The sequence below is a fragment of the Glandiceps talaboti genome, chromosome 5 (assembly GCF_964340395.1).
Source record: "Glandiceps talaboti chromosome 5, keGlaTala1.1, whole genome shotgun sequence".
Classification (NCBI taxonomy): Eukaryota; Metazoa; Hemichordata; class Enteropneusta; family Spengelidae; genus Glandiceps; species Glandiceps talaboti.
Genome location: NC_135553.1, coordinates 6,231,900 through 6,257,248, shown reverse-complemented (window position 1 = coordinate 6,257,248; position 25,349 = coordinate 6,231,900). Strand labels below are relative to the sequence as shown.

Below are 25,349 nucleotides of genomic sequence, written 5' to 3'. Positions count from 1 at the left end.
ATAAAAAACTGTGGACCTACTTCTTTGGAGTGGGAATGTTTATCTGATTATAATTGGTGTTGTTAGGCACTAGGCAACAACAAGATGTTGTCCAAAATGTCTGTCGTTTCGGACAAGAAAGAGCCCATATTATGGGACGAAATATGCAAAGGTTAGTGAAACCAAACATTTCAGTTAAAGATGAACTGTTGGTTATAATTTATATGGCAATTTGATGGGCCTGCAAACAGGCAATGTGATGGGTAATCGTCGTACACAGCACATTGCTATGCTACACGAATCGAATCACTGACACCTATGACCCGTGGTACATTTCATACTGTACTGAATTATAAATGATGTAGACAGAAATGGTCGATAATGTGTGAAGGACGAGCTTTTGGTACTAGTAGATTAATGGACGTATTAGCACTAATATATCCATGGTAGAATTACATGGCCGTAGAAACCTGAAAGCCCTAGACGTCCATAATTTATTAACACTATTAAATAACAGTTAATTTATTATATCTTGAACCACAATTACAATAACAAACTACAAACTGTGAAAGATAAATATCATATATTGCTTTATGAATTATATAAAAATAAAATAACTTAAAAAAGGGACAGAATCCACCTAAACAATCACTATATTACAAACGCACTAATATATAATACCTTTATTTGTATTTCACAACTTTTCTTATCAAAATGACAGAGTTTGCCTTGAAAAGGCCACCATTCAAACTAGAAGACGACACAGCATCAGTTGTAACAGATATTATCCAGTATGATCCAGCAGCACACACTCCTGTCATCTATGGTAAAATGATCCAACAGGTTGACGTTGACTGTGATGCCACAGAAAACTTTGATCCAGCGATATCTCATCCAGCGTTAGTGGGTCACACAATGTTGGAAAAACCACCTAAGTCACCCCCACCAACACCTCCAGCACCTCCTCCCAAAGATACATGTGAGTTTCTAGCAATATTTACCATAAAATATCAAAAAGATAAATATCATATATTGCGTTTACCAGATACTGTAACATTCATGATTGGCAAATTTTCAAAGTAGCTGGCTGGCTGAAAATGTGGACAAATATTTTTTGTTGTAACTTCGCAGATGCTATTTTTTCTGACTTGCAAAATTCTTGAGCATGATTTAAAAAATCTTTTTGAAGAATTCTATTGTGGCTTCCTCATCCATAGTCTCGAATCCAGTCAAGCTCTCACTTTTCCCCTACATGTACCACGCCTGGCATTTTGCTATATAATGGTTGTGTATTCAAACCTAAATTAGATTATGATTTCTTGCAGCAACATTGAATATGGTAAATCATGTTTACATTACACAGCTCAACCTTCCAATGTGGTTCTAATCATGTGGGGATACTATCGATGTCATCTTACAACAGGAAGAATTATAAGAATTTGTTTTCTGGCCATAGCTTCATTGAAGTAATACATGTAGGTCATAATAGCCAAGTGACACATATGTGATACGGGAACAGTGAGAGTGAAATACCCAATTGACTGGATTCCAGACTACTATTAACTATTGTAGCTATTATAAACTTCATACAGACGGTCACCCTCATCAAATAACTTACAAACTCGTTCCACCATACATGTACATCATTCTTTTTACTTACTATAGATGATAGAACCCAAATAACAGTAATGAGATCTCTTTAAGTTTTGCTTTGTTATGGGGGGGTTGGGGGGGGGGGTTTGGAAAATATTGAGTAACACATTGATCTTCTTTCTAATCATCACCCATTTAATACCTTTATCTTCTGTATGAATTCTGAATGTATACATAAAATTGAATGTGCTATTTTACTGCTAGGTACACCAAGAGAGTATCTAGAACACTATGTATTTCCTACACTTTTACCTGGAATGCTAGAAATGTTAAAAACAGCCAAGGAAGAGAAATGTTTTGAGGTAGGTCATGGCAAGCTGAAATTATAATATATAATAGTTTCTGTTAATACAGAGCTGACTTCCTACTACAAAATGTGAAGTTACATGTACATTAACTGAAATCAGGGTGACATGGAATGCACCATTTTCTTCTAGCAATGCATGCATGTAAATATTATACATAGGCTTTCTCACAAATTTATTTAATAATCATGATCAGTTTTCTTTTGAGTAATTTCCAGTTGGCATTAATGTATACTGTAAGTTTGAAGATCACATAGTGTGAACACATAAGTTTAAATCACCACACTAATACAACACATACACAGTACATATTTGATGCATGGAAAAAAGTTTTGATTTTATCATTATCATCCTCCTCAGACATTATTAACACATATTCATACTTCTATTTAACAGAGGAAGAGATTTCGGTTTAATGGATTAGATTTCCTGACAGAATACCTATGGAGGTAAGCAGATTCTTTACACAACTATATCATAAGAAGTTTTAGACAGAGTTAGTAACTGCAATAGTTGTAATAATTCTTTGCCTTATATAAAACACTTAAGATAATATAGTTGTGAATGTGTGCATTCCTTGTGTGGAGAGTTTGTAACATGTGTGGAGTGTTTGTGTGAGAGAGCTATCGCAACATATTCCCTGCTGCACAAGGGCCATCAGCGTCAGCTACAATAAAAGTGAACAATTTATAGTCTACTAGTACACAAATGATTAATAAACTCTACAGTAGTTTTGTCATCTTTTATTATCACTAGTGTATAGGTAATACATGTACAGGCATGATGGTGAAATAATGCCAAGTTAACGATCATTGTCAAATAAAAGTGAACCATTTTGTACTATTTCAGGCATAATGCAGATTACTTTGGTAGAGAAAATGACACATTAGATGAGATTCCATTTGTACAGAAAATATTGGCAGAAAATCCTAGGCCACCATTACCTTTATCTCTGATTTGGACTGAGGAGGAAGCAGCCATTATTATACAAGCATTCTATAGAGGCTATATGGTAAGTTTGAAATTTACTATAAATCATTCCTAACAGTGAGGTCATTAGTATAGTACCGTGTACAAATGTTACACTGACACTGGTGACAAGTTCTGAGGAACCCACAAACAAGGAGGATAAGTTGCGAAATTTATTTAGTTTCCTCGATATTCCAATGGAAAACAGGGGTATGAGAAATTGAGTTAGATTTGACTTACTTTACTTTATAAAGAACAATTTGTATACACTCGACATATACTTTAGATAGATGGTTGAGAATGATTATATTTCATGCCAAAATTCAGTTCTATAAGGAATAAATTGACTACATTTAAAGTTTCTTTGATTTCAACAAATGAGCAGAAGTGTACACTAGGAGTAATAAGATTGGGTGGGGGAGGGGAGGAGAGGGGTGCTGAAACCATTGGACCAAGGGGGATAAATGACACTTCTGCAAGTTCCTGTCAGCTGCAAACTTAACTGGTTTTATTTTACAGATAAAGTAGTGGGTAAGTAAGCTGTCACTTTCTTTGAAGAGTTCTTTCACATAACACTATCTGTACACTAGATAAAACTAATCTAATATTACTGTCACTGTATGTTCAGGTGAGGAGGGATCCAGAAATCCAAGAACTAAGGGAATGGCAGAGAGAATTACGAGAAGAAAATGAAGATATTTCAGTCAAAGTAGAGAACTTTTGGAAGAAGCACGAACCACCAAATAGTGATGAGGAAGGTGCTTGTGGATTTCAAGGTGGCAGACGTAGTGTGGACTTTAAACGTAAATCACCAAGTCCTACTAGATCAGTTGGTGCTAAAACACCACTGTCAAGATCATCATCACAGACTAAGACTGTACCAAGTCCTGTACCATAGCCAATATGTACACATTATTTATAAACACACATTTTAGAGAAAATACTTCATCAGTCTTCAGATGAAGTGAATACATCATTGAATCGTGACAGGACTAAAGTGAATAGTGAAGCCCGTCAGACAAATATTGGTAATTTAAGGAACAATCCAGTCATGATTCTGTTCCAGCTAGAGACTAAATTGTACTGACATGGCTTCAGTATACAGTACAGTTTCATTCCATGAACATATGAGTCAAGCTTTATATTAGATATGCACAATTTATCTGTACAAATTGATTTATTTGGTACTGTTGTACATTTCATCATGCAGACACTATTGTAGCTTGTCTTTATCCACAGTAAAATTATGAATATGTAATTGTTTCCTGAAAGATGAAACACCAATTTGATTGTTTGTGTAATGGAGGGGAGGGGTGAATCTCTATATTTTTCAGTCAAGTCTTAAAAAAAAACATAGAACACAAACTGTATATATTTCTTGTGATAATTTTTATTTGTAATAAAGTTACATATTATAAAGCATACAATGTTTATTCTCCATCCTTTCATAACATCCAGCTCCATTTAAACCATGGAGTGGTTTATACAACATTGAAGTCTATATTTATGTACTTTAATATTGGTTCCAATAACCTAATGAATGCCAACCAACAGTCTGATCGACTTAAAGTTGACGACACCCTTTCTTCCTACATCAAGTATAGAAACCCCTGTGATGCTTCACACATCTCCCTACAGACTCCCATAGCATGCATAGTAATAGTCTGTAAGGTACGCCGTGATGGGATGCCCTCACACATTGGCCAACTACTTTGAGCATGGGCATCATGGCACAATAAAGCTAAGATTGTGAATATATAAAATAACAAAATGAAAATAGAATTTGAAAACGAAACAAAAAAATTCCAGTCTTTTCCTATTGTAGATGTAGATTTATGTGTAATGCATGTGATGTGTCTGTTCGAGAAATATATTGTGTCAAAATGAACGTTGGTGGCTCACTTCTGTAGCGAGAGTGTCGAATGATACATTGTTGCAATTGGTTGCTAAGGGCGCGGACGCGCTCACTCATGTAACCTTCTCTGCACACTATAACATAGACATGTCTTCATATGAATATGAGAGCGCTTCCTCGGCCTTCCTAGCAACGCAACAAAATATCGATCGATCGTCTGCTCGCGCTCGCGCTTCATTTTTAAAGTGCGCCACCAACGTCGATGTAAGGTAAACCAGGAAGCTACCGTGTAACGTTACGGCGGTGGTACGGGGACATGGTGTTGTTCTAATTCTACAGTGACGTGAGAAAGACTAGGTTTTCTGGGGTTTCAAGTGTTTGTATTGATATTCTCGTTGAATCTGAAGATTATTACATCAAAGGAAGGAGGTTAACACTGAAAATACACATCAGTAAGCTTTATTGCAATAATAGTCACAATCGTCCGCTCACTTCAAGCTTCATACCTGTCAGTTTCACGCACATGTTTACGCGTATTTGTATTACATACTATTGTTATTAGATTATAAATATCCATAATCTTAGCTTTATTGTTCCATGATGCCCATGCTTTGAGCAGGCCAGCGAGGGTGGCACAACACAACGTATCTTACAGTCTAGTATAGTAACCCCCTGACACTTGATTTTACAGCTAATCTACCTATGTCGAGTAGAGATATTTGCATGACATTTTATTTCTTAGTCTATATCTGAAGTGTGACCTGTTTTTTTTTTCCCATGAAAAGGCAAATGTTGATTGCCACTGTTTACTATTATGGATTGACAAACTTATTCATTCCTAGAATTAACACAAGGAAATCTAGCAACGGAATGGAGTTGTTTTCCATATCTTTTCTTTCTTATATTGATGAGGTATCCTCTTGATTTCAGTTGTGCATTTTACATTTGGTCATACTGTCCATGGAAGCATCATAAATAAACGATAAAATGCCAGAAGTACTTTACAGAAATATTAGAAAATGTACTTGACACCAAAAAAATGATATAAGTGATTCCCATTATACTACACTGTGAAGTTGGTATAAAGTGTAATTAGTTCTCTGGCTAAGTTAGTAAAGTACAAAAACACAAGCCTAACCCCCACCCCCAACCCTCGTTACTATTTGTATACAGGGCTATGATGAAAAAAGCAATAAAACAGATTTGTAAATTGGTTAGAGTGAGTAAAAAAGAAGAAAGAAAATGAAGGCCAGCCCAATACAGGGCTTTCAATAAGAAAGATGATGTACATACATTGTACTGTAACTTCTTCCAAGCTCCGACAAAGTCAATTACAGTAATAACATATTTTTCTCCAAAAAATGTTTCTTATATTCTGTCTTATAGTCTTAGTTACTTTCCACATTCCTATATTAATTAATCACAAAGACTGTGACTCTGTGTTGTTATCTGTATTCTAGTTCATGGCCAGCCTCTCCTGTCAACAAGAGTCTTAATCTATGGTCCAAGGCTATCTACCATGTAATCAAAATACATCTCAAGGCATGCGAAAATCCATGCTGCTTACAAATACACCGAATCAAATACATACAGAATAGAAAATTTACTTTTATACAGCCCTCCATTCAAAACAAATGGACATGTTTCATAGAAAATGTACTTCCTGTAAAATCTTGTAAAATACAGAAAATTAACATGTCATGTAAGATTGCCTCTGGACAGTAGTTTACTACCTGAATTGTCCACAATACAGTACATTGCAACCCTGTTATGTATCAAACAACTCATCTATCTCTGTTGACATATTTCTAATTGTTAGCAAACTATAGATATTATACAGACAGCATGAATGTGAGTCTGCCTGTAGAGTTGTTCACTGCACCACTGTACTGTTCACTGGGGAACACTTTAATTTCTTGTACAATTGATACATTTTCTTCCATTTTGGCTGCATCTTTTCCACTGAAGTTAAAACTTAGTGAGCTATTTCATCTTTACTTGGCATATGCAAGTGTTTTGTCCGATGAAATGTAAATTCCAAGAAAATCAAGATTGCCACAGTACATTGTTGAGTTGCGGGAGAACCCTTACTACCGAAACCATTTATGGTCATCTAATGTCATGTAAACTGATATTACTAGTATTATATCTATTATCTACCTCTAAAGTAAATTTCTGCAATGGCAAGGCCTTGGCACGATTCTATGTAAACCTTTCAGCTAATATGTATTTTTCTATTGGTAGTATGTGATGCAAGATATACTGGCTATGTTTTCTACACTGGATGTCCCTATTATTGCAATTTTAACTAGATCAGGTGACATTTCTAAATTAGACAGTTATGAGGGACTAAACCCAAACCATCACCACTAAAAACACCACTCCGGTTTATATCGCAAGGTATTTATATCACTCCTTGCTGTCTGTGAGGCATGCCACCATTGAATGACGTTACTGGATTGACAAATATATGTACTACACACTATCAGTTGACTATAAGTCTATACAAATACATATAAACTACATACACTTTAGAGGTCCAGCCATTTGGATTAGGAAAAAAATTTAGGTTGAAAAACAGTTGTCAGAACTATAGAAAAAGTCGGTCCTAAACAATAAACAAAAGAATAATCCCATGTAATCTGGCTTGACTGATACAATACACTAATACAAGAACCTGGGATTGGAACTCTGGCCTTTAATTCTAGACATAGCGCTGTTGCACAAATTTACACCTAATATATTGACTGTATTTACAACACCTATATAGACAAGCATGTCATATTAGCCTTTCTATAATCTTTGTGTGTTATAGCCTGTATTGGTGTTGTTCTGCATCATAGAGACATCTAATTTAGGGAAATGAAATACCCTGTGTTAAGTTGTGATTCCATGCCATTAAATGCTGAACAAACCATTGTTTTCCCAACATACAACAAAATGTAATATTTACCCTGAGATGCCAGTGAAAAAAAAAATAAAAAGTTCAAAAAATTGACAATGCTTGGCACAGAAATGAAATGCTACAGAATTCATGGGGAAAAAGGAACACAATTATCAGGAGGATAATACATCTCTATTAAAAAGTCCATGAGTTTTCCTGACTCAAAATTCATGTATATGTTACTAATTTTAATTGTCAAGCTCTGAGGATTTGTGTATTGTCTTTATACAAATTGAAATTTTGCCCCAACATCAAAGACATACTGTTAGTTCCCATTTTATCAAAAATAGTATGAGGTAAAATATTTTGTCAAAAACAGAACATGGTGACTGTAAAACTTACACAGGCAACATTGGGGACTGGCTAGCTACAGCTGGCATTATTATAAATTCCAACTACAGAAACTAGCACCTTTAGAGCAAGAGATGTTTGAAATATTCAAGTGTTTTATTGTATGTTCTAATGCTGCACAATTATAGACTAAATGTTCTTGTAATCTTAACCATGTACTAGAAATGAAAGCAATAATGGAACACTGGCTTAACCTGACCTTTTAACTCCAGATAAAGGTCACAGTGCATTATCAAATGAACCATTGCACACATGGATGGCAGACATTATGAATTTAACCATGACATTTTATGTAAAAAATTCAATTATCCAAGAATATTAAATTGAGGTTTATATTCTTTTTTGATAACAAATGTTTGTAAGTAAGACTTGTTGACTTCAACTTTATGCAAAATTGTTTTACTTCCAGTGTAAAGAAACACAATTGGCATTTCTTTTTGTCATAGCATACTAAAATATACAGTATCAAACTGATTTCAAAGTGTATTTGGCATTTGTAGACGTTTCAGACTGTCTTTCTTTTGTTAAAACGAGTCTTTCATTTTTGCTGGCTACAAATAACATTATTTGGTTTCAAATAGCTTTCCTTCAACTGAAGTGTATTTGTTACTTTCAATGATACTGGTAACATATGTTACATTACAAAAAAACAAAACTCGGTAATCAAACCAAGTTTCAAATGCTGTTGTTTTTCACCCTGATGTTTCTCTCCAATATCATTTTACAAAAGACATCAAAAAGTTGACTTTGACTTGACTCAAGTAAGCTATCTGGTCACATGACAATCAGTGAAGTCATATGACACTTAGTGGCCAATCAGAGGTTGACAAGGTTACATGATTATTCTCAACCAATCAGTGAAAGGATGGCATTTGTACAGACGTATTTTTCTATTGGCTACACTTAGTGACAAACAAGAGGTGGATAAGTTCACATGATTACTGTAGCTAGCAGGACTTATGTGTGGGTCAGAATGTGATTGACAGTAACAAATATAACACTGGCTATAGCCCATATAATCACAAATATAACCCAAATTTTGTGCTTAAATGGAGAAGTATGTTTGTTTTCTAGTCTGTGACCATAATACTTAGACAGTTCTTTTCTTGAGCAGTACACTAAAAATGCTGGTGTCAGGTACTGAATTCCTACCCCTGCGTATGAACCTGTGACACCTACCAAAAGTTCTAAGTCATGAGTGTAGAATGCTACTCCTATAGGGGGTAATATAGTAATCATTGGAAAAACAATCCTGTCAACTAACCATGAAAATTTTCTCCCCTCTCTATGGAAAAGTGTTTTTAGGTTATTCCTTAGAGTTATGGCAATGATTGGAAAGTTGGTGCTGAGAGTAAAAACTGGGAAAAGAGCCAAGAAGTAATAAATCACTACGTTAGCATCTTTAAAAGTCAGTGTGTACAAATCTTGTATATCGTTACCTTTGAAACAAAATACTGCAGTGAAACACAAAACCAAATAGAATACCATAATAACAGAGAAGTCCGTTAAGAACAAGCTTGTGAGTTTGGATTTGTTTTTGATTGGTGTAACCAGTGACGGCAAGGAGTGTTGACACATGAAGGAATAGATACACACTCCAAACAAGTTGGGCATTCCAGAAAATTTGAAAGCTGGTGTATCCCCTTGTCCTTTGCCATCTATTAATTTTTTTACGGCAATTACAATCATCGTACCAAATGCTGAAAAATAGACAAAATACAGACTCTGTGTTACAATATATTAAAATTAAAAACATTGGATACAAAAGATTGTCAATATCAATGGAAATAGGATGAAGGAACTGAGAAAATTCTTTGATTATTTCAAAAAAGACAAGGAAGAACCTTTCCTTTGGCAAAGTTTGGAAAAATATTAAAACTTCTGATTTTCAGGTAACATGGCCTCACATGGTGCATTCTTCCTTAAGTAAACATACATCTCTACAAGATGTTCTATGTACATATCCATTGTGTACTAAATGTTACTATTTATAACAGTTTAGTCCAACTAACAGTATAATCGTAAAGCACTACAGGTTCACTTTACACATGATAAACAAATAAATGTAGTAACTTTATGTATTTGAATGTAACTTTAATTAATATTCAACAAAATTACACAGAATTCAATGTAAACTTACCAAGCCATCTCAATACACTTGTCCCAATTTGTAAATACTTTGTCTTTTGAACATTGAAAAATACAAATGGTCCAACCAACACTGTGAAGCATCCCTAGTCAAACAAAACAGACAAAACAATGGAGTTTACCTGCCTGTTCAGTATGGCATAATCTGGTTAGCATAAAGATAAAAGATTTCATGATTTGGCCACTAGAGGCGCTGTTCACAAGCCTGCGGTGAGGGCCACAATATAGTTGGGTATTGTATCGTATTACAGACAGCAGACATGAAGTTACCACTCATTTCTGTGTTGCTCTCACTGTACTTTTTCATTAACGACTACCAGTAATCAAAACCTGTCTAACCATTACTGTAATCTTCTTTGAAGAACTCACAGCGTTCTTTTACACACACTTTATTCATGGCATTGCCATACAATCAGTGTCCAGAACCAAATTTTAGCACAAACTTTGCCAAATCTGGGACACCTTCTTGTGATCCCTATGGCCAAAAAGTTGGTAACCAGAATATTATGTATCGCTGACACAGTTACAGTGGCAAACGCTGTTTAGTCAACAATAAATTACTTGTATTTAAAAGATAAAATGCACTGCTATCATGTAGCTTCACAGACTTTCAAACCAAGTATCAATGGATGGAAGATTCATGCAAAACTTAAGAATGACACAACATGTGTGTACAGCTGACACCATACCAAAGAGACGGCTAAAGAGTCAAGTTTACACATACAAATATATATATAGAAATTGTAAACATGGATTCAAAGCTACCTACCAAAAATAGTCTGTAAGCATCTATTCTAGTTAGCTGCTTTGAAGACCAACATGGATCACTTTCACTTGCATTTGGTTTATCAATGCTGAAATCATCCAAGTAAAAAGTACACAATCAGATAATTTCTCAACAGATAAGACTTTGAAAATAAGTGATTATCAATAAAATTACTCTATCATCAAATTTAGACTCTCTTGAGGTAAACTGTCAATTTTATATACTATCAATCTAATTCAATAGGGAACTTGCAAACCAGCCATGTTGAATGTTGCATCATGGGAAACATGATAATAAATACTCATCAATTAGCATTATAAACAATGTTGATACATTGTTTTTAACCACAAATAATCAATTCATAGTTACCCTGACCATTGTGGGAGGTTTATTTTATCGGTAGCTCTAGATTAGGTATTACGATAACCTCAGATAATCCCATAGTCCTTTGCATCTGAGCATGCTCAGTCTGGATTGCAAGTTCCCTATTATAAACTTGAACAATACTGCTTCTGAGTGACTTGGGTACAATTTCACAACATAAAGCCAATATCTATACACACATACTTTGTTACACATAGACTTACCATGCAACATTTCTAAGTGATTTGGGTACGGCTGCACAATAAATAGCCAAATCACCATATAAATAGATTATAATGCAGAGGTAGAAAAGATTGACACCAACTGAAAGAGAATAGATAAAAATGTTAGAGAGATTTTGTTTTGATTCTGATAATACTATGAACCTCTATAACTACAGAGTTATCAACAACTATATGCAGGACATAGTTTGCTCCATTCTCTCAAAGCCTGGGCGTATTCTTCTCATCACACCTCGTGACACTGTATCTCAGTCAGTGCTGTAAAGAGGCCAGTGGTTTTATAGTGTAATCCCTATATGGTATCGTTACGACTTACACCTCCACTCACGATTTTGTTAGAGACCACGTTGTCATCTAGACTAGTGGTTTTACAGTGTAGTACCTATACAGTATTGTTACAATTTACACGTCCACTCATGATTTAGTTAGACACCACATTGGCATCTAGACTAGTGGTTTTACAGTGTAGTACCTATACAGTATTGTTACAATTTACACGTCCACTCAAGATTTAGTTAGAGACCACATTGGCATCTAGACTAGTGGTTTTACAACACTGAGTTCTTCCTGATATTTGTGAGGTTTTACTCTACAGTACTTGACTATGCATATTGAGTATACATGTACATGTTGACATAAAAGCAGAAATAACTGTACTAACTTACTTTTATTGAAAAACATGGAAGCCATTTGACCCATCTCAACTCTCTGTGTCATGTCAAAGTAATCTCTTCTCCTCTTAGGGATGGGTTCTGTTCAAAAAAAAGACACACCTTAAATATCAAATAAGTAAACAACTTTTGTATATAGCATATGATTTCACTGTTGCCACCAATGTCTACTTGGTGTTATCGGTCTCAGCAAAAATGACATTTCATGACATTTCATCAATAAAACTACTCATGATTTATACAGATGAGTCCTATAAAATGACACTGCAATAGATTTGAGAGGCAGGTATAGAAGTCTTACGTCACATATAAATACTCCCCTTTTGAAAACATGGTAGTTAAACATAAAATGAAAATAATTTAAATATAACAGAACTGATTTTGAGTTTACTCCTATTCAGAAACCTATAATACTGTTTCACTGTATGGTAAACACAATGCACTACAAAAGCCTCCCTCTCACCCATGCATTGCAATGTATTCATACAAGTAGAACAAACCCACAGTTACTGGTACTGCTGGCAAGTACATTATTCACACAAAACCTCATAAAAGAGCCAGTCTACCTTTGTTGCCCTTGTTCCAATGATCATATCATTAACGTTTGTGATTGCATGCAATTTTTACAAATATAATTTTTTTTTTGTATTTTGAGACGATTGAGGACCTGTGTAATCATAAGTACTGTCTGAGTCGTACATGTATCAGCAGAATTGCTAAGACATACTGAATAAGATTCAATACTCGTGTATTTTCAACATGTAACATGAGTATCTTCTCAAGAACATTTCCTCATGTTTCACTGTTTTGATAACTCAACTTAAATGGTATAATTGAGCATGGCATCTGAATTTGACTTGTAAGCCTGCAGACACTTGGTTTTATTTGTCAACACTCAATGTGCACACCTGTGTGGTAGTGTTATCAAAGTAAACTATTACTTCAATTTGTTATTGTCTCAGTAATGTTGTGGTCAGTAGTGTAGAAAATTTCTGTCAATACATCAGAACAAGTTAACATATCTATACATTATACTATGTCATTGTTCAAAGTTGCATTTACAGCACTGTCAATTCTAAAAACTTGAAGCACAGTGATACATAGTAATGACAGAGTACCAATACACCTTTATGATCTCTGGATTATAATAACATCATTGAATGATACAAAAATATTACATATCAAATCTGCAGCCAAATGTGTTAAAACTTGAATTATAGATTTGGAGACTTGAGCCTGTTTGTAAGCCTAGTATATTGGACCATGGACGCTTACTCTAGGATCAACCACCAACTTCTGATGACAGGGACTGACTACATGCTGGCATGTTCCAGCATTATGTTGCCAACGCATGCAAAGCATGCAAAGCAGTAATGAAATGATGGTAAACAGTGCATGCTTCATACAGGGATCACCAAATGGGACATGACACAAGTGCACCCACAATCTACAGTACCCCTAATGCATTACATTGTATTTGATGTGTGCACAAGCTTGGCTTTCAACTCTTTTATTTCTCTACTGGTAAAATTTCAATGTACATGTACACAGATTTCCTGATACCATAATTTTAGAGGCAGATAAAAAACACTGTGTACTTCAAGTTCAACTGCATTTGACAATCAATGCTTTGCATGGTCTGACATTATATACAAGCCTCCAATCACAATATTCAGTTGAGAATAGTCATAAAAGGTATGTGTGTCAAGATGGAAAATGAAGTGTATGATTACCTCCATGGAGTCTACACTGGATAGAAGGTGAGGAGTAGGACCCTGACAGACAAACAGACAAACAAACAGACAAACAGACAATGGAAAATATGATAAAATATAAGCAGTTAAACAATAAAGCAAACAATTACAAAATATGATATAAACGAAGTCATAAAATAGGTTCTATATAGAATGCAAATAATAGAAACATGCATAGAAATCACAAACTAGTGTAGGGTTCTATTTTTCGTCCCATCACTTCACTGTTCTGATGACGATAGTAAATAGCACCCTCTGGTGATATAATTGTTCATGTACAATATACTGAAAAATAAGGATGTTACTTTTTTCTTCTCACACCTCATCTTTCAGTATAGAATTACAAAAGTCTAACTTTCCATTTTATACCACAAGAGGGCATAATTTATTTTACATAAATGTTGATGAACATTGCAGAAAGAACTCTCAACCTGGTTTGATTTCACAATGACAAAATATTGTAGTACCAATGTTCCAAGTTAGTGTATGAAATGTCAGAGAGCTAAACTGTAGTGTTTTATTTCATTTATAGGTGGAGGTGGAAATGGGAAAATGTAACTTTATGTGAAGTGTTTGATACTTTTGATCCTGTGCCTACTAGGGAGGTACTTAATGAATGAGACAGTAATTTTTTAAAGGAAACCACACAAAGATTTGTTACTGTTTGACTTTTAGATTTCTAGATCAGTATGGTTTGATATCAGTCACACACAGACCCCACTTTCTCACACCCTGGCAGTCTGAGAGTGTGGGGCAAGTGTGCAATTGATTCGATCACACATTCTGTACCAATGCAGGAGTTAAACTTTATTTTTGGCAGTATAGAGAGGACACAAGAAATATAACCCCTCCTTCACCAGTGCTCTAAGATGGAGTATATCTCACACTCATTGGGGAATATTTATCTCTGGCAAGCCACAGACAAGTACAGTATGAGACAAACATTCCCCAACTCATGCGAGAAATTCCATTTCAGCCTATTGGGGGACTGGTAGTGGGATTCCTTCATTTATTTACATCGTGGCCACTTAGATTTTATTTCTATCAGGTCAGATCCTCCAAAACGTTGAGGACAATGCCATCAACATTAGAATAAGAGGCAAGAGCATGTGAAAATAGTATTTTAAGTGCATAGATGCTACATGCAACGTTTTCTATTTTAAGGGGGCGTGGCAGACAACTCCTGTATTCTCTAGCTTGGTGGCCATCCTCTCCTGTCTTGAAAGGCTTCAATGCCTTCAAATAGATATGATCCCAGACTAGGTATTTCCAATTCTTTGTCAATTCTAATTTCCAAATCCTACATGTGCATCAATGAAAGTGAAACTAATCCTGCAGCAATTCACTACAAAATACTTTGCTCATGCCACAAGATCCACATGCAGTCATTTTCAAAAAACTAACTTCTACAGTTGATACATAATGTGATTGCGTTAGTACATGTACAGTAATATGAATGTTTTATGTGTAAAGTATGGAACATGCACTATCGATTGTGTGGTGGTAATCATGGCCGTACCTCAAAATCACTGATTCTACGGCAGACATGACTATGACCACCATTCAAAATGCACCTAATACAATTGTGATAATTCATGCATACTAAACTAATTTGTTTTTCTTTCAACATAAATATAACACCGACAACAAATGATGGGTTGAATATAGCTTTCATTTGATATACCACATCTATACTTTGCAACCTTGATATATGACACAACAGTGAATTTCAAACAGAGCAGTAGAGTCACTGTCAAAGTCAGATATCAATTTTTGCACATCCATGTTCTAAAAATGTCAAGTAGCTTACACATTATTGAATCATTTTGAGTTAGATGAAGTTAGTACTGTAAGGAAGGAAATATTCCCCTTACTATTAAAAGCATTGAATTCAGGTAATGAAAAGTAAACATAGTGATGGATTATCAGTAAAATGATCCAGTGGTTGCTAGGCAACATAAAACTAATGAACTGGATTACCAGCGCAATGAACAATACTAAGTTTCAGATTTTAGCCTAGCATATAAAATGGCGTCATAGAATAGAAGACGGGTAAAAATACTAAAACTTGTCGCTCTATGACAATTCATACTCACGGTTGATGCTAGTTGACAAGGCACCAGCTGTTAGTAAGGCTTTTGTTTCTTCACCCTCTGGTTCTAAACTGCTATTACTACTGCTATCAGACTCATCACCCTGTACAAACAAGTAAGAACAAAATATCAAAGCACTACATATCTAGCTGTCATTGAACATGTCTACACAATCTAAGTACAATAACAACTAAGTCTGGTTATGTACCCAAATAATACAACATGAACAATCAACGTTTTGAGTCAGAACTTCTATAGAAATTAATGTTTTTGTTTGTATCTTCAATACTGTTTTATTTCTATGAGGCATCATTTATATTTGGGACACTTATGTAAATTACAGCATCATAATTTTGAATGAATGAATGAACCACTCAGTTATTCCACCACCAACAACTGAACATGACACTCAGTTTTTATTCACATTCAACTACAGCTAAGTTTCAAACACTACGTTCTCCTTTTTTCCTGAGGCTGTAATAACTTTATAGGATTGGTTTTCAAATGACTGCCACATCACAGTAAAACATTTGGGGAAAGGGTGGGTGGGTGTAATTAAACTGAGAGCAAAATACAAATTTACATTCCATTGGTTTAAATGTAAACATGGTATAATTGTCAAGTGAAGTGAAAGGATCTACAGGAGAAATGGAGAATGTACTGATGTTTTACTTATGAGAGACAGTTTTTTACAGACAGACAGACAGACAGACAGACAGACACGCCTTCAAATGCAAAAGAAACAATTTAGATGTGCAGTGCAAAGTGGGGGATGTAGAAGCACACAAGTTATCATGTTGATTATCAGTAGGAAAGTAAACATTTGAAACCATTAAAATCATCAAGTCCATGTGTAATGTTTTCGTTAGAAGCCTCTTTCTACTGCAATGTAAAAGAATAGCCTTGCTTGTCACTTTTCAATGTGATTGGTTGAAGGATCCTGCTGTGTGTGCTGTGTCTCTGTTACTGTTACGTGTTAGTCTAGAGTTGAAGGGTGTGTATCTGTGTTAAAAACTTCATGGCCAAATGGGTGAAACACCAAGACAACTTCATTTCTCCTGTAGAACCTCAGAGAGATTCTTGAATAACAATGAACAATTTGAGACAATGAGATTGGTTGTTATATAATGCAACAAGATTCCACACATCCTTATTTTCTCTACTTCTCTACATAGAAGTCACAAGAACTGGGTCACTGCAAACTATCAACAATGATTACATGATTAGGAAATCCTAAAAGAAGTTAATCTTGTCTATTAAATCTCCAAGATATTGTAGACGTATTGTTCTAGACTAGCTCCATTCTGTCATAATATTCTGAAATTATTGCCTTATTCTTAAGACGTTACTCAACAACAACTCTGACAAGTTGTCATAATATATATCATAATATATATGTATAGCAACAATATTTGTCAATAAAATAACTCTCATATGGGACATATGTTTAAGTTTGTAACTTTGATATGTCTAAAAAGTGAATTATTCATTACCAAATTACCATAGATACCAATGATGATTAGTACAACATTTATTTGAAAGCTTTATCAACACAATGAACTCTGTTATCATTTTGTTTTCAATGATCAAGATAAGCATCATTTCTCCATCAGACTTCATGAACTCTGATTTTTGAACCTTGTTTAACAAGCGTTTGTTTTTTTACCTCTTGTCTTTTTTCATTTCTCTTCCATCTGATAGCAGCATTAGCAGCAGCCATAACTTCATTGATGAATGTGGATGTTAGAAAACTATCAAAAGAAAAACAAAAGGATGTTATTATGAAGTATTTACACTTTACCAATTTGGTTGTAGTAAGAAGTTTCCCTTTACCATTCTATTATTCTGATGAATACAATTTTGCATTTCACAGCTGGTACCATTTCCATTCATTTCTTTCAATTTCTGCATACCTTTAATTGGGATTTTTAACATTCAACCTGTGCCCACCACATTCACCCAAAATGTCACTATTTCACAAAAGATAAATTATATACTAAATTGGGTTTCCATTAAAATATAAAGAGGAATTCCGGCTACTTCAATAATTAACGATTAAAATCAATTAACAATTAAAAGTCACTAATTTATAATACAAAATATCCAATTAAATTTCATGGAAGCAGTCTTTGAAAGTTAACAATGTTAACATAATTGTCAGTAAATTACAGTCTAGTAAGTATGTACATGCATATTACCATATTAGCACAAAAAGACCTGTCAGTATCCAAATAGGCAGAAATTTCATGTTTTGAATATATTCATACAACGTAGCTTCTTACACCTCATGTTTACTTAAGAACAAAACACACACACACACACACACACACACACACACACACACACACGTTGCAGTGCATTTAGATTGTAAGTAAACTATTTCATAAATCAGGATTCTATCACTGTATTATTGTTTAGGAGACATAGACACCAGCTGCATGGTGTCAGCTTGATACAACTAACAATAGTACAATAATGATGAAATATTCAGAAAAAAAAGTACATGTATGTCAAAATAGAAAACTGGAAATTTATACTCATATTCATAAAATAAAGATTACTATGTCAGTGTCACAGTATGTGAGGATATTGGTATCAAATTTCAATAAATCTGAAGTTCTGAATACATTTGTGTTTATTCAGTGCTGATTTGCATATGTGAAAGAGTGCAATATGGACTGTTGAATGTGATAAAGACACGGAAATTGAGCAAATATGGACATTGGAAGGCAGCCAGAGCCAGCCTAGTTTAATGCTTACAGCTAAGGGGAGATCCCTGGTAAAAACTGCCATGGTAATCCTGGCATAATATGGATTACAAACATTGCCACAAGAGAATGTACAACTAGTCAACGCCAATGGCTATGCATCGTGGCTATGGCCTAATATGTATATGATGATGATGATGATGATTTGCATGTTTCCATGCAAGTAAAACTCACCATTGTGTTACATATTTAAAATAAATCATTTTTAACCTATAACTCCATAAATATGACAATTGGTGGCCTATATTGTATCTGAGGACTTAAATTTTTTTTTTAAAAATCAGATTTAGATATATTTATTTGGTAATAAAATATTGTAAAAAACATACATATAAATAAAAGTACTGCCAAGGGTAAAACAGAAAACAAAAAAAATTACTTCCATTGCTGTCAAATGATTATATAGTCACATCTTTCTACATTGCAGAGTGCTTTCAACTTTGAAACCTGTAAGATCTTTTTCTACTTACCTCATAAAAGCCAGAAGGACGAGTGTAACTACACTAGTTAACCATCCTGCTTCAGCAAAGGCTTTTGGCATAGTTAATGCTCCACTACCAACTATCAGATTGAATATATATATGAACCCAATCTGTAATAAATCCAGAACCAATAATGATTTAGGTACGGGAAAATAAAAACAATTATAAAATACATTATTGCAAAAAGTAGGAAGTGAAACGGTGACAATAAATTAAACCTAAGTAAAATATCACCTCACAAATAAGCAAAGTCATATTTGTTTGTTTTACACATATAAGGAAGTCTCTTTTGAAACTGTAGAACAATTGAAATTAATCTCCTTGAGGACCTTTGGACAAACTTGGTTCTCCTTAGAGAGAGAAAACAAACAATACAAACACTTTCAGAGTTTAGATTTCTGTGTTCCCCAACTTGTAAGTTGTAGGTTTTTTTTGTGGACAAACAAATACCCCCCTGGTAGGGAGAGGATTTAATGACTGCTTGTTGTTGTTGTTGTTGTTGTTGTTGTTGTTTTAAAAATCATTATGGGAAGCAACAGGTGAAGGACCTAAGGAAAACATTTCCAATGATTTTTTATTGAGAATAACTTGCATACCGGCTTCATTCAAGTGTCAGTACATTGTAAATCGTAAACTAGATTATCAAGAGCTTGTCAAGGCACTGGACAAACACCCTATCATGTTGCGAAGGATCTCACTCTCAGTTCACGCCTACAACTTAAGTTCGGCTTGGATACACTTCCGGGGAACAAACTTGCTTCCAATTTGACATGTGATGATCCTATTTCTAAACGGCGATCACATTTATCTCAGATTTCTTTTCATAAGTTTGCCTTTGGATTTCTTTTCATTTAAAAGATCAAGATTTGGTACTACGACTGACCTGTGGATGAAATAAACGTGTTTCAATGTCACGTACATGACGTACGCTCAGATCAAGTTCAACAGCTGTTTACTTACCTCCGACGAATACAAGTCGCCACTTTCGGTCAAACTCCCTGCCATGGTGATTTAATTCCCCTACCACAGTGTCAGAAAGAGCTGTGTATCCCTATCCTCAAGAAAAAATAAGAGAGGGGCTGAAAAACAAGGCTACACGAACGCAGGTACTTCACTGGACAAACTTTCGTGTGTTGGTCGCCATTATTAAAATTACCCACAGTGCAACGGGTATGCGCCACGTATCACATGTATCAACAGAGTTCAAAGATCACATGGTGAGATGCGTCAGATGTTGTTGGCAGGGCTATTGAAGCTTTGCACATCAATCACGTGAACTTTTTCAACGGCAAGCAACTGATTGCATTGTCATATGCTGTCATCAACACCTGCCGAACCCGGAAGTGTACACACTATCGATCTGAACTTTACAACTAGTACTACTACTACTACTACTACTACTACTACTACTACTACTACATGCATGCACATTATGGACGAATGCAATATTAATTGAGATCATTGGATGTTTACGTGTTTTTGTGAAGGACTAGTGGACTGTGAAATGCTGGTGAAATGAAACTGAATGAGAATATATTGATCGAAGGCAAGACAGTCGTCTTGGTACCCTATAAATCAGACCATGTTGAAAAGTAAGTTGAAATAAACCTTGCTGACAAAAAAGTGACATTTTTTTAATTCAACAAAAATTAATAAAATCAACAAAATTATTAAAGGTGAAAAAGAGTAAATGTGTATTAAAGCATGAACCTTCTCAAATAAGTGACAAAAAGTGAGTGTAAATAACCAATGTGTAGTACTTTGCATCTATATAATTATTAATGAGATTGATGTGAGAAATGATTATTGTGTTTATTTATGTTTCCATAGTTACCATTCTGGGATGCAGAATGTATGCAGTCATTGGAGTTATGAACATTAACTGAATCAGAACCGTTAACATTTGTTGAGGAGTATAATGTGTAATTGTTTTGTTGTGCCATCCTTGGTTTCAGTCACCACATTACAGACACTGACTGCATATCAGTGTGTGTTGTTTTGATGTTGTTTCCATAGTTACCATTCTTGGATGCAGTCACCAGAGTTACAGACATTGACCGCATCAGAACATTGGATGAGGAGTAACTGTATAATCATGTGTGTATGTTGTTTCCATAGATACCATTCTTGGATGCAGTCACCAGAGTTACAGACATTGACTGCATCAGAACCTTTAACATTGAAGGAAGAATATGAGATGCAACAGAGTTGGTGGCTAGATGAAGACAAGTGTACCTTTATAGTGCTGGATAAAAGTCAGTGGCAGAATCCACCAATCAATGAAATCGGTATGATACTCACCAGGGGTATTTGATCCATCACTGTGGTACTTCTTTCATAATATTTATTAATGTATTTTATGAGGTACTCAATAAATGACAATGCAAATTTCAAAACACCTACTGACATGGCATGGCATGTCGTCACTGATATACCAGGAAATTCCAAAAGTATCTTCACATCAGTACACCCTCTAAGGCAATTTGATGTACCACTGATTCCTATATATTGCTATGTGATATGTACAATATAGAAAACCAATTTTGTATCATTTTGACCCACAACAAAAATGACTGTCTTCTGTCAGAAAGGATGCTCCAATATGTTGTTGATTTGAATAAATTACTGTTAGGAAGTCTTAATTTACTAGTTGTGAGGTTCTTGTTATACTTACTTTTGACCTTTGACCTTTTTTTCAAAAATGCTTTTTAGATAGTATGTGTGGAGATGTAAACCTTTTCTTTAATGATCAAGATGATAAATCAGTTGCAGAAATTGAAATTATGATTGCAGGTGAGTAGGTACAAGTATTTATGATAGTTATGTAATAACACAAACTGTCTTATACCATACAGCAATAATAATTGTCAATACTTCTCTTCATAAAAAAACCCTTGTAGATGTGCAAGTTAATAAAAACGAAAGTAAGATTTTTTTATAATACCGTGTGGTGGCGCTGTTCAGTAAACTGAAAGTTGTACAAAATGTATATGAAAATCAACTTGTATTTGGTAGATAGAAATAATTTTTACTTTATAAACAACTTAGGAAGTAAAATTGCGTTGCTGTTGTTTTCTCTTTAGAACCCAACTGTAGAGGTAAAGGTTTAGGAAAGGAAGCTTTATTGTTGATGATGAAATATGGTAAGTATCGAACATTTCCAATGTGTAAATTTATTAACAAACAAATATTACCGATGGATATAATTCATTCACAATTATCATAACATAGTTGTCGTAATCAGACATTGTGTATGATCAGAAAAAACTCATGTTTTACTTTTTGTGCATGAAGTTGTCAAATTTACCTTTATCAGAAACTTTGATATTTTCAATTTATTTTTTTTTGCAGTGTTATTTTGTGTGGTTTGATTTTTCATATCAATATGAATGTACAACGTACAGAAATTTTCAGAGAAATAAAGACATTTTCTCTCAGATTCTAACGTAAAAGAAAAGAAAGAGTAGAAGAATTGAAATGAAGTGGAAGTGAAGAGAAGATGTAGAATTTCATATCTAATAATTTAGAATTAAAGATCCATGGATATTGTCTTTATTTTAATATTTCATCTCTGTTCTTAATTAAACTAACTTAAGTTGGAAATTTAGGAAATATTTCATAATCTCTGGTCATGTGCTTGTTATTCACAGGAGTACAGGAATTGAAGGTGACCAAATTCACAGCTAAAATTGGATGTCAAAATACCAGAAGTCTTGGAATGTTCAAAAAGATTGGTTTTGTGGAGGCAAGTACAGTTTTATTCAGGTACTAACATAGAGCAATGACTGGCTGTATAATAAAGTACAGATTTGTATTCAAGCTAAGGAGTTATATAGAGCTGGACCCCCTAACATTTGTACAATCAACAACAAGTAGCCTCTCTCTCTCACTCTTACCCCTGTCAGTCAAACATGAAACTACAAAACTATCACTGGGGGAACTGATGAATTTTAAGTTTTACGAGAATTATGAGTAAAACATTTCAAAATCATTCAACTATTTCTGATAGGGATCTACTACCATATGTGTACATTAATAATACTTTAAATTACAAACAAGATTAATAGTTCTTGAACAAAACAGACAATGTGCATTCCTTAATTGGTATTTCCTCATTATATGCATGTCAATATTTTACATTATTCTGTCTTCTCCGTTTGTTCTTCCCTCCTAGGAATCCGTGAGTGAGGTATTCCAGGAAGTCACATTAGAGCTTCCTATAACACCAAGTACGTTGCAGTGGTTAATGGATGCTACATCAGATACTACTATGAAAACATATTCCGATGAATGCAAACTAAAACCAAACTGAAAGGATATACTGATGATGAGAAACCTATACAAACAAAACTGATAGACAGAGGTTACACCTAATCCAAAAAAACTAAGTACAATACCATCTTGCCACTTCAATACTAATTCCTCTGTTGAAGAAATAAAAAACCTGATTAGACTGTAATATAATATCATTGACAGCACTTTACATGTTTTGTTAATCCCATCTGACAGTCATTGGCAGCTCTCCAGCTGTTCTGCTAACCACACAGTACAGTCATTGGCAGGGTTCATGATCCCCCTAGACAAGAAATGACCTTGTTACTACACATCAGCAATGAATAGCTAGAAGACCCACACTAATTGATTCTACGCCCATCACATCAATTATCATCTAGTGACCACAAGGTGGCAGGCTTCATAATATACAGTATATCTTGTTGGTAGGAGTATAGACCCTACACGTAGGGTCTATGGTAGGAGTAGGGTGAAAGCTGAAGTCGATACACTGTTTATGTGTGTTGGTACGAGACTTATTATCTTGAAAGACATGGGACTGTACTAAAATCTATCCAGGAATTTGGAGGGCATGAACTTTCAACATTTGCTAGTTGAAGAATTATAACATGGATAGCTGGCATGTAATTGGCAGGTAGAACTATTATATGAGGAATCATCAATGTCTCCATACATACAATTATAATACACAACATACAAATGGGGTTATTGGTATTTATCCGTACAAAAAAAAATTAAACTCAATGTGAGCAACTTCTGAAATATAAAATTATGGACAAATTTGCAATGATTTCACCATCTCAATAACAATAAAATGATGACATTCTCAGCAAACGTTGTTTTCATTTTTTTCATCCTTTGTTCATGTCGATGGAATTATCACAATTTACAGTCAAAACTTTAGAATTGTTTTTGAAAAAGTACAAGACATGTAATTCAAAACATTCCAGAAAACTTACATCATTGTAACTTCTGAGGCTTAGACAATGTTACCGTTATAGAAAACGAGTATCATTTCTTAGCATTCTGTCATTGTTATGATGAACTGAGATGATGGTTTTCACGAAAATCCTTCATAGGATAAATTTATATCACTGGTAAGCTCACAAAATGTCACAAAGGTAAATGAGCTGGCATGTTTCATTTATTATGCTTTCAAAATGAGAACTTCATTAAGTTTCATATAGTGCTTCCATTATCTTTTCAGAACTGTATATTTTGTGTTGTATAAGCTCTTTGGGCCTGTGGTCTTCATTGTAAATAATCTATCTATATAAGACATGTATGGTGCAAACATCAAGTTTGAAATCTGAAGCAGTTTATGACTGCTACAAACTTATCAGTTTGAATTGTATTGCCTGATTTGGTATGAAAGTAAATGACAGCATTGATTCTGAGTCTGTGCTTTCCTGTCATATTATGTACAGAAAGTATTGATTCACTGATAGTAGTACTCTTTTGTTACCAGGATGTAAGATTATATGCCATCAAATTCAAAACAGTATTGCTGTCACATTGTCTATGTATCTCTTATTAATTGTTCAAGGTTTTCCCTTTCTATGACATGGTTACATGTATACAATGTGGTTGTGAAAACTTTGTCAGAACTATAGAACAATTTAGTATAATGCTATCTAATCCTTACAGCTCAAGTGGTAAGATAACACTGATGTGAGAACAATGATTGAATCATTGGCCTTTAAGGGTCTGTCC

General features: G+C 34.5%; 3 protein-coding genes across 4 annotated transcripts; 2 read left to right on the top strand and 1 right to left on the bottom strand.

The window, feature by feature from the left end:
* The first annotated feature begins 68 nt into the window (after positions 1-68).
* Positions 69-4,313, top strand: LOC144434834 (IQ domain-containing protein K-like). Its single transcript, XM_078123345.1, has 6 exons — positions 69-151; positions 701-958; positions 1,837-1,934; positions 2,334-2,386; positions 2,787-2,949; positions 3,535-4,313. The coding sequence occupies exons 1-6, from the start codon at positions 85-87 to the stop codon at positions 3,802-3,804; spliced, it is 909 nt and encodes a 302-aa protein (XP_077979471.1). The 5' UTR covers positions 69-84; the 3' UTR covers positions 3,805-4,313.
* LOC144434833 (transmembrane protein 104-like) lies at positions 4,289-20,473 on the bottom strand. 2 transcript variants are annotated; one of them, XM_078123343.1, is made up of 10 exons: positions 20,304-20,473; positions 19,332-19,453; positions 17,760-17,844; positions 16,097-16,196; positions 13,980-14,021; positions 12,241-12,327; positions 11,558-11,657; positions 10,974-11,058; positions 10,197-10,290; positions 4,289-9,756 (listed from the first exon to the last, which is right to left on the bottom strand). In XM_078123343.1, exons 1-10 carry the CDS (start codon positions 20,346-20,348, stop codon positions 9,014-9,016), a joined length of 1,503 nt encoding a protein of 500 aa, XP_077979469.1. In that variant the 5' UTR covers positions 20,349-20,473; the 3' UTR covers positions 4,289-9,013. The 2 variants fall into 2 exon arrangements, with proteins under 2 accessions (XP_077979469.1, XP_077979470.1); XM_078123344.1 differs by lacking the exon at positions 13,980-14,021.
* A 286-nt stretch (positions 20,474-20,759) lies between these two features.
* Positions 20,760-23,768, top strand: LOC144435787 (N-acetyltransferase 9-like protein). The gene is made up of 6 exons (XM_078124406.1): positions 20,760-20,935; positions 21,462-21,631; positions 22,056-22,136; positions 22,427-22,486; positions 22,994-23,088; positions 23,518-23,768. The coding sequence occupies exons 1-6, from the start codon at positions 20,859-20,861 to the stop codon at positions 23,653-23,655; spliced, it is 621 nt and encodes a 206-aa protein (XP_077980532.1). The 5' UTR covers positions 20,760-20,858; the 3' UTR covers positions 23,656-23,768.
* The last annotated feature ends 1,581 nt before the right edge of the window (positions 23,769-25,349 follow it).

What these genes read in the sequence shown, in the direction of transcription:
- LOC144434834 (XM_078123345.1), top strand. Translation starts at nt 85, where the DNA reads ATGTTGTCCAAAATGTCTGTCGTTTCGGACAAGAAAGAGCCCATATTA. An exon ending in ACCTCCTCCCAAAGATACAT is followed by an intron (nt 959 to 1,836) that starts GTGAGTTTCTAG and finishes TTTTACTGCTAG; the next exon opens with GTACACCAAGAGAGTATCTA. An exon ending in CTGACAGAATACCTATGGAG is followed by an intron (nt 2,387 to 2,786) that starts GTAAGCAGATTC and finishes GTACTATTTCAG; the next exon opens with GCATAATGCAGATTACTTTG.
- LOC144434833 (XM_078123343.1), bottom strand. Translation starts at nt 20,348, where the DNA reads ATGGCAGGGAGTTTGACCGAAAGTGGCGACTTGTATTCGTCGGAG. An exon ending in GTCCTTCTGGCTTTTATGAG is followed by an intron (nt 17,845 to 19,331) that starts GTAAGTAGAAAA and finishes TTCTTTTGATAG; the next exon opens with TTTTCTAACATCCACATTCA. An exon ending in GAAATGAAAAAAGACAAGAG is followed by an intron (nt 16,197 to 17,759) that starts GTAAAAAAACAA and finishes TTGTTTGTACAG; the next exon opens with GGTGATGAGTCTGATAGCAG.
- LOC144435787 (XM_078124406.1), top strand. Translation starts at nt 20,859, where the DNA reads ATGAAACTGAATGAGAATATATTGATCGAAGGCAAGACAGTCGTCTTG. An exon ending in ATTGTTGATGATGAAATATG is followed by an intron (nt 22,487 to 22,993) that starts GTAAGTATCGAA and finishes TGTTATTCACAG; the next exon opens with GAGTACAGGAATTGAAGGTG. An exon ending in AAAAGATTGGTTTTGTGGAG is followed by an intron (nt 23,089 to 23,517) that starts GCAAGTACAGTT and finishes CTTCCCTCCTAG; the next exon opens with GAATCCGTGAGTGAGGTATT.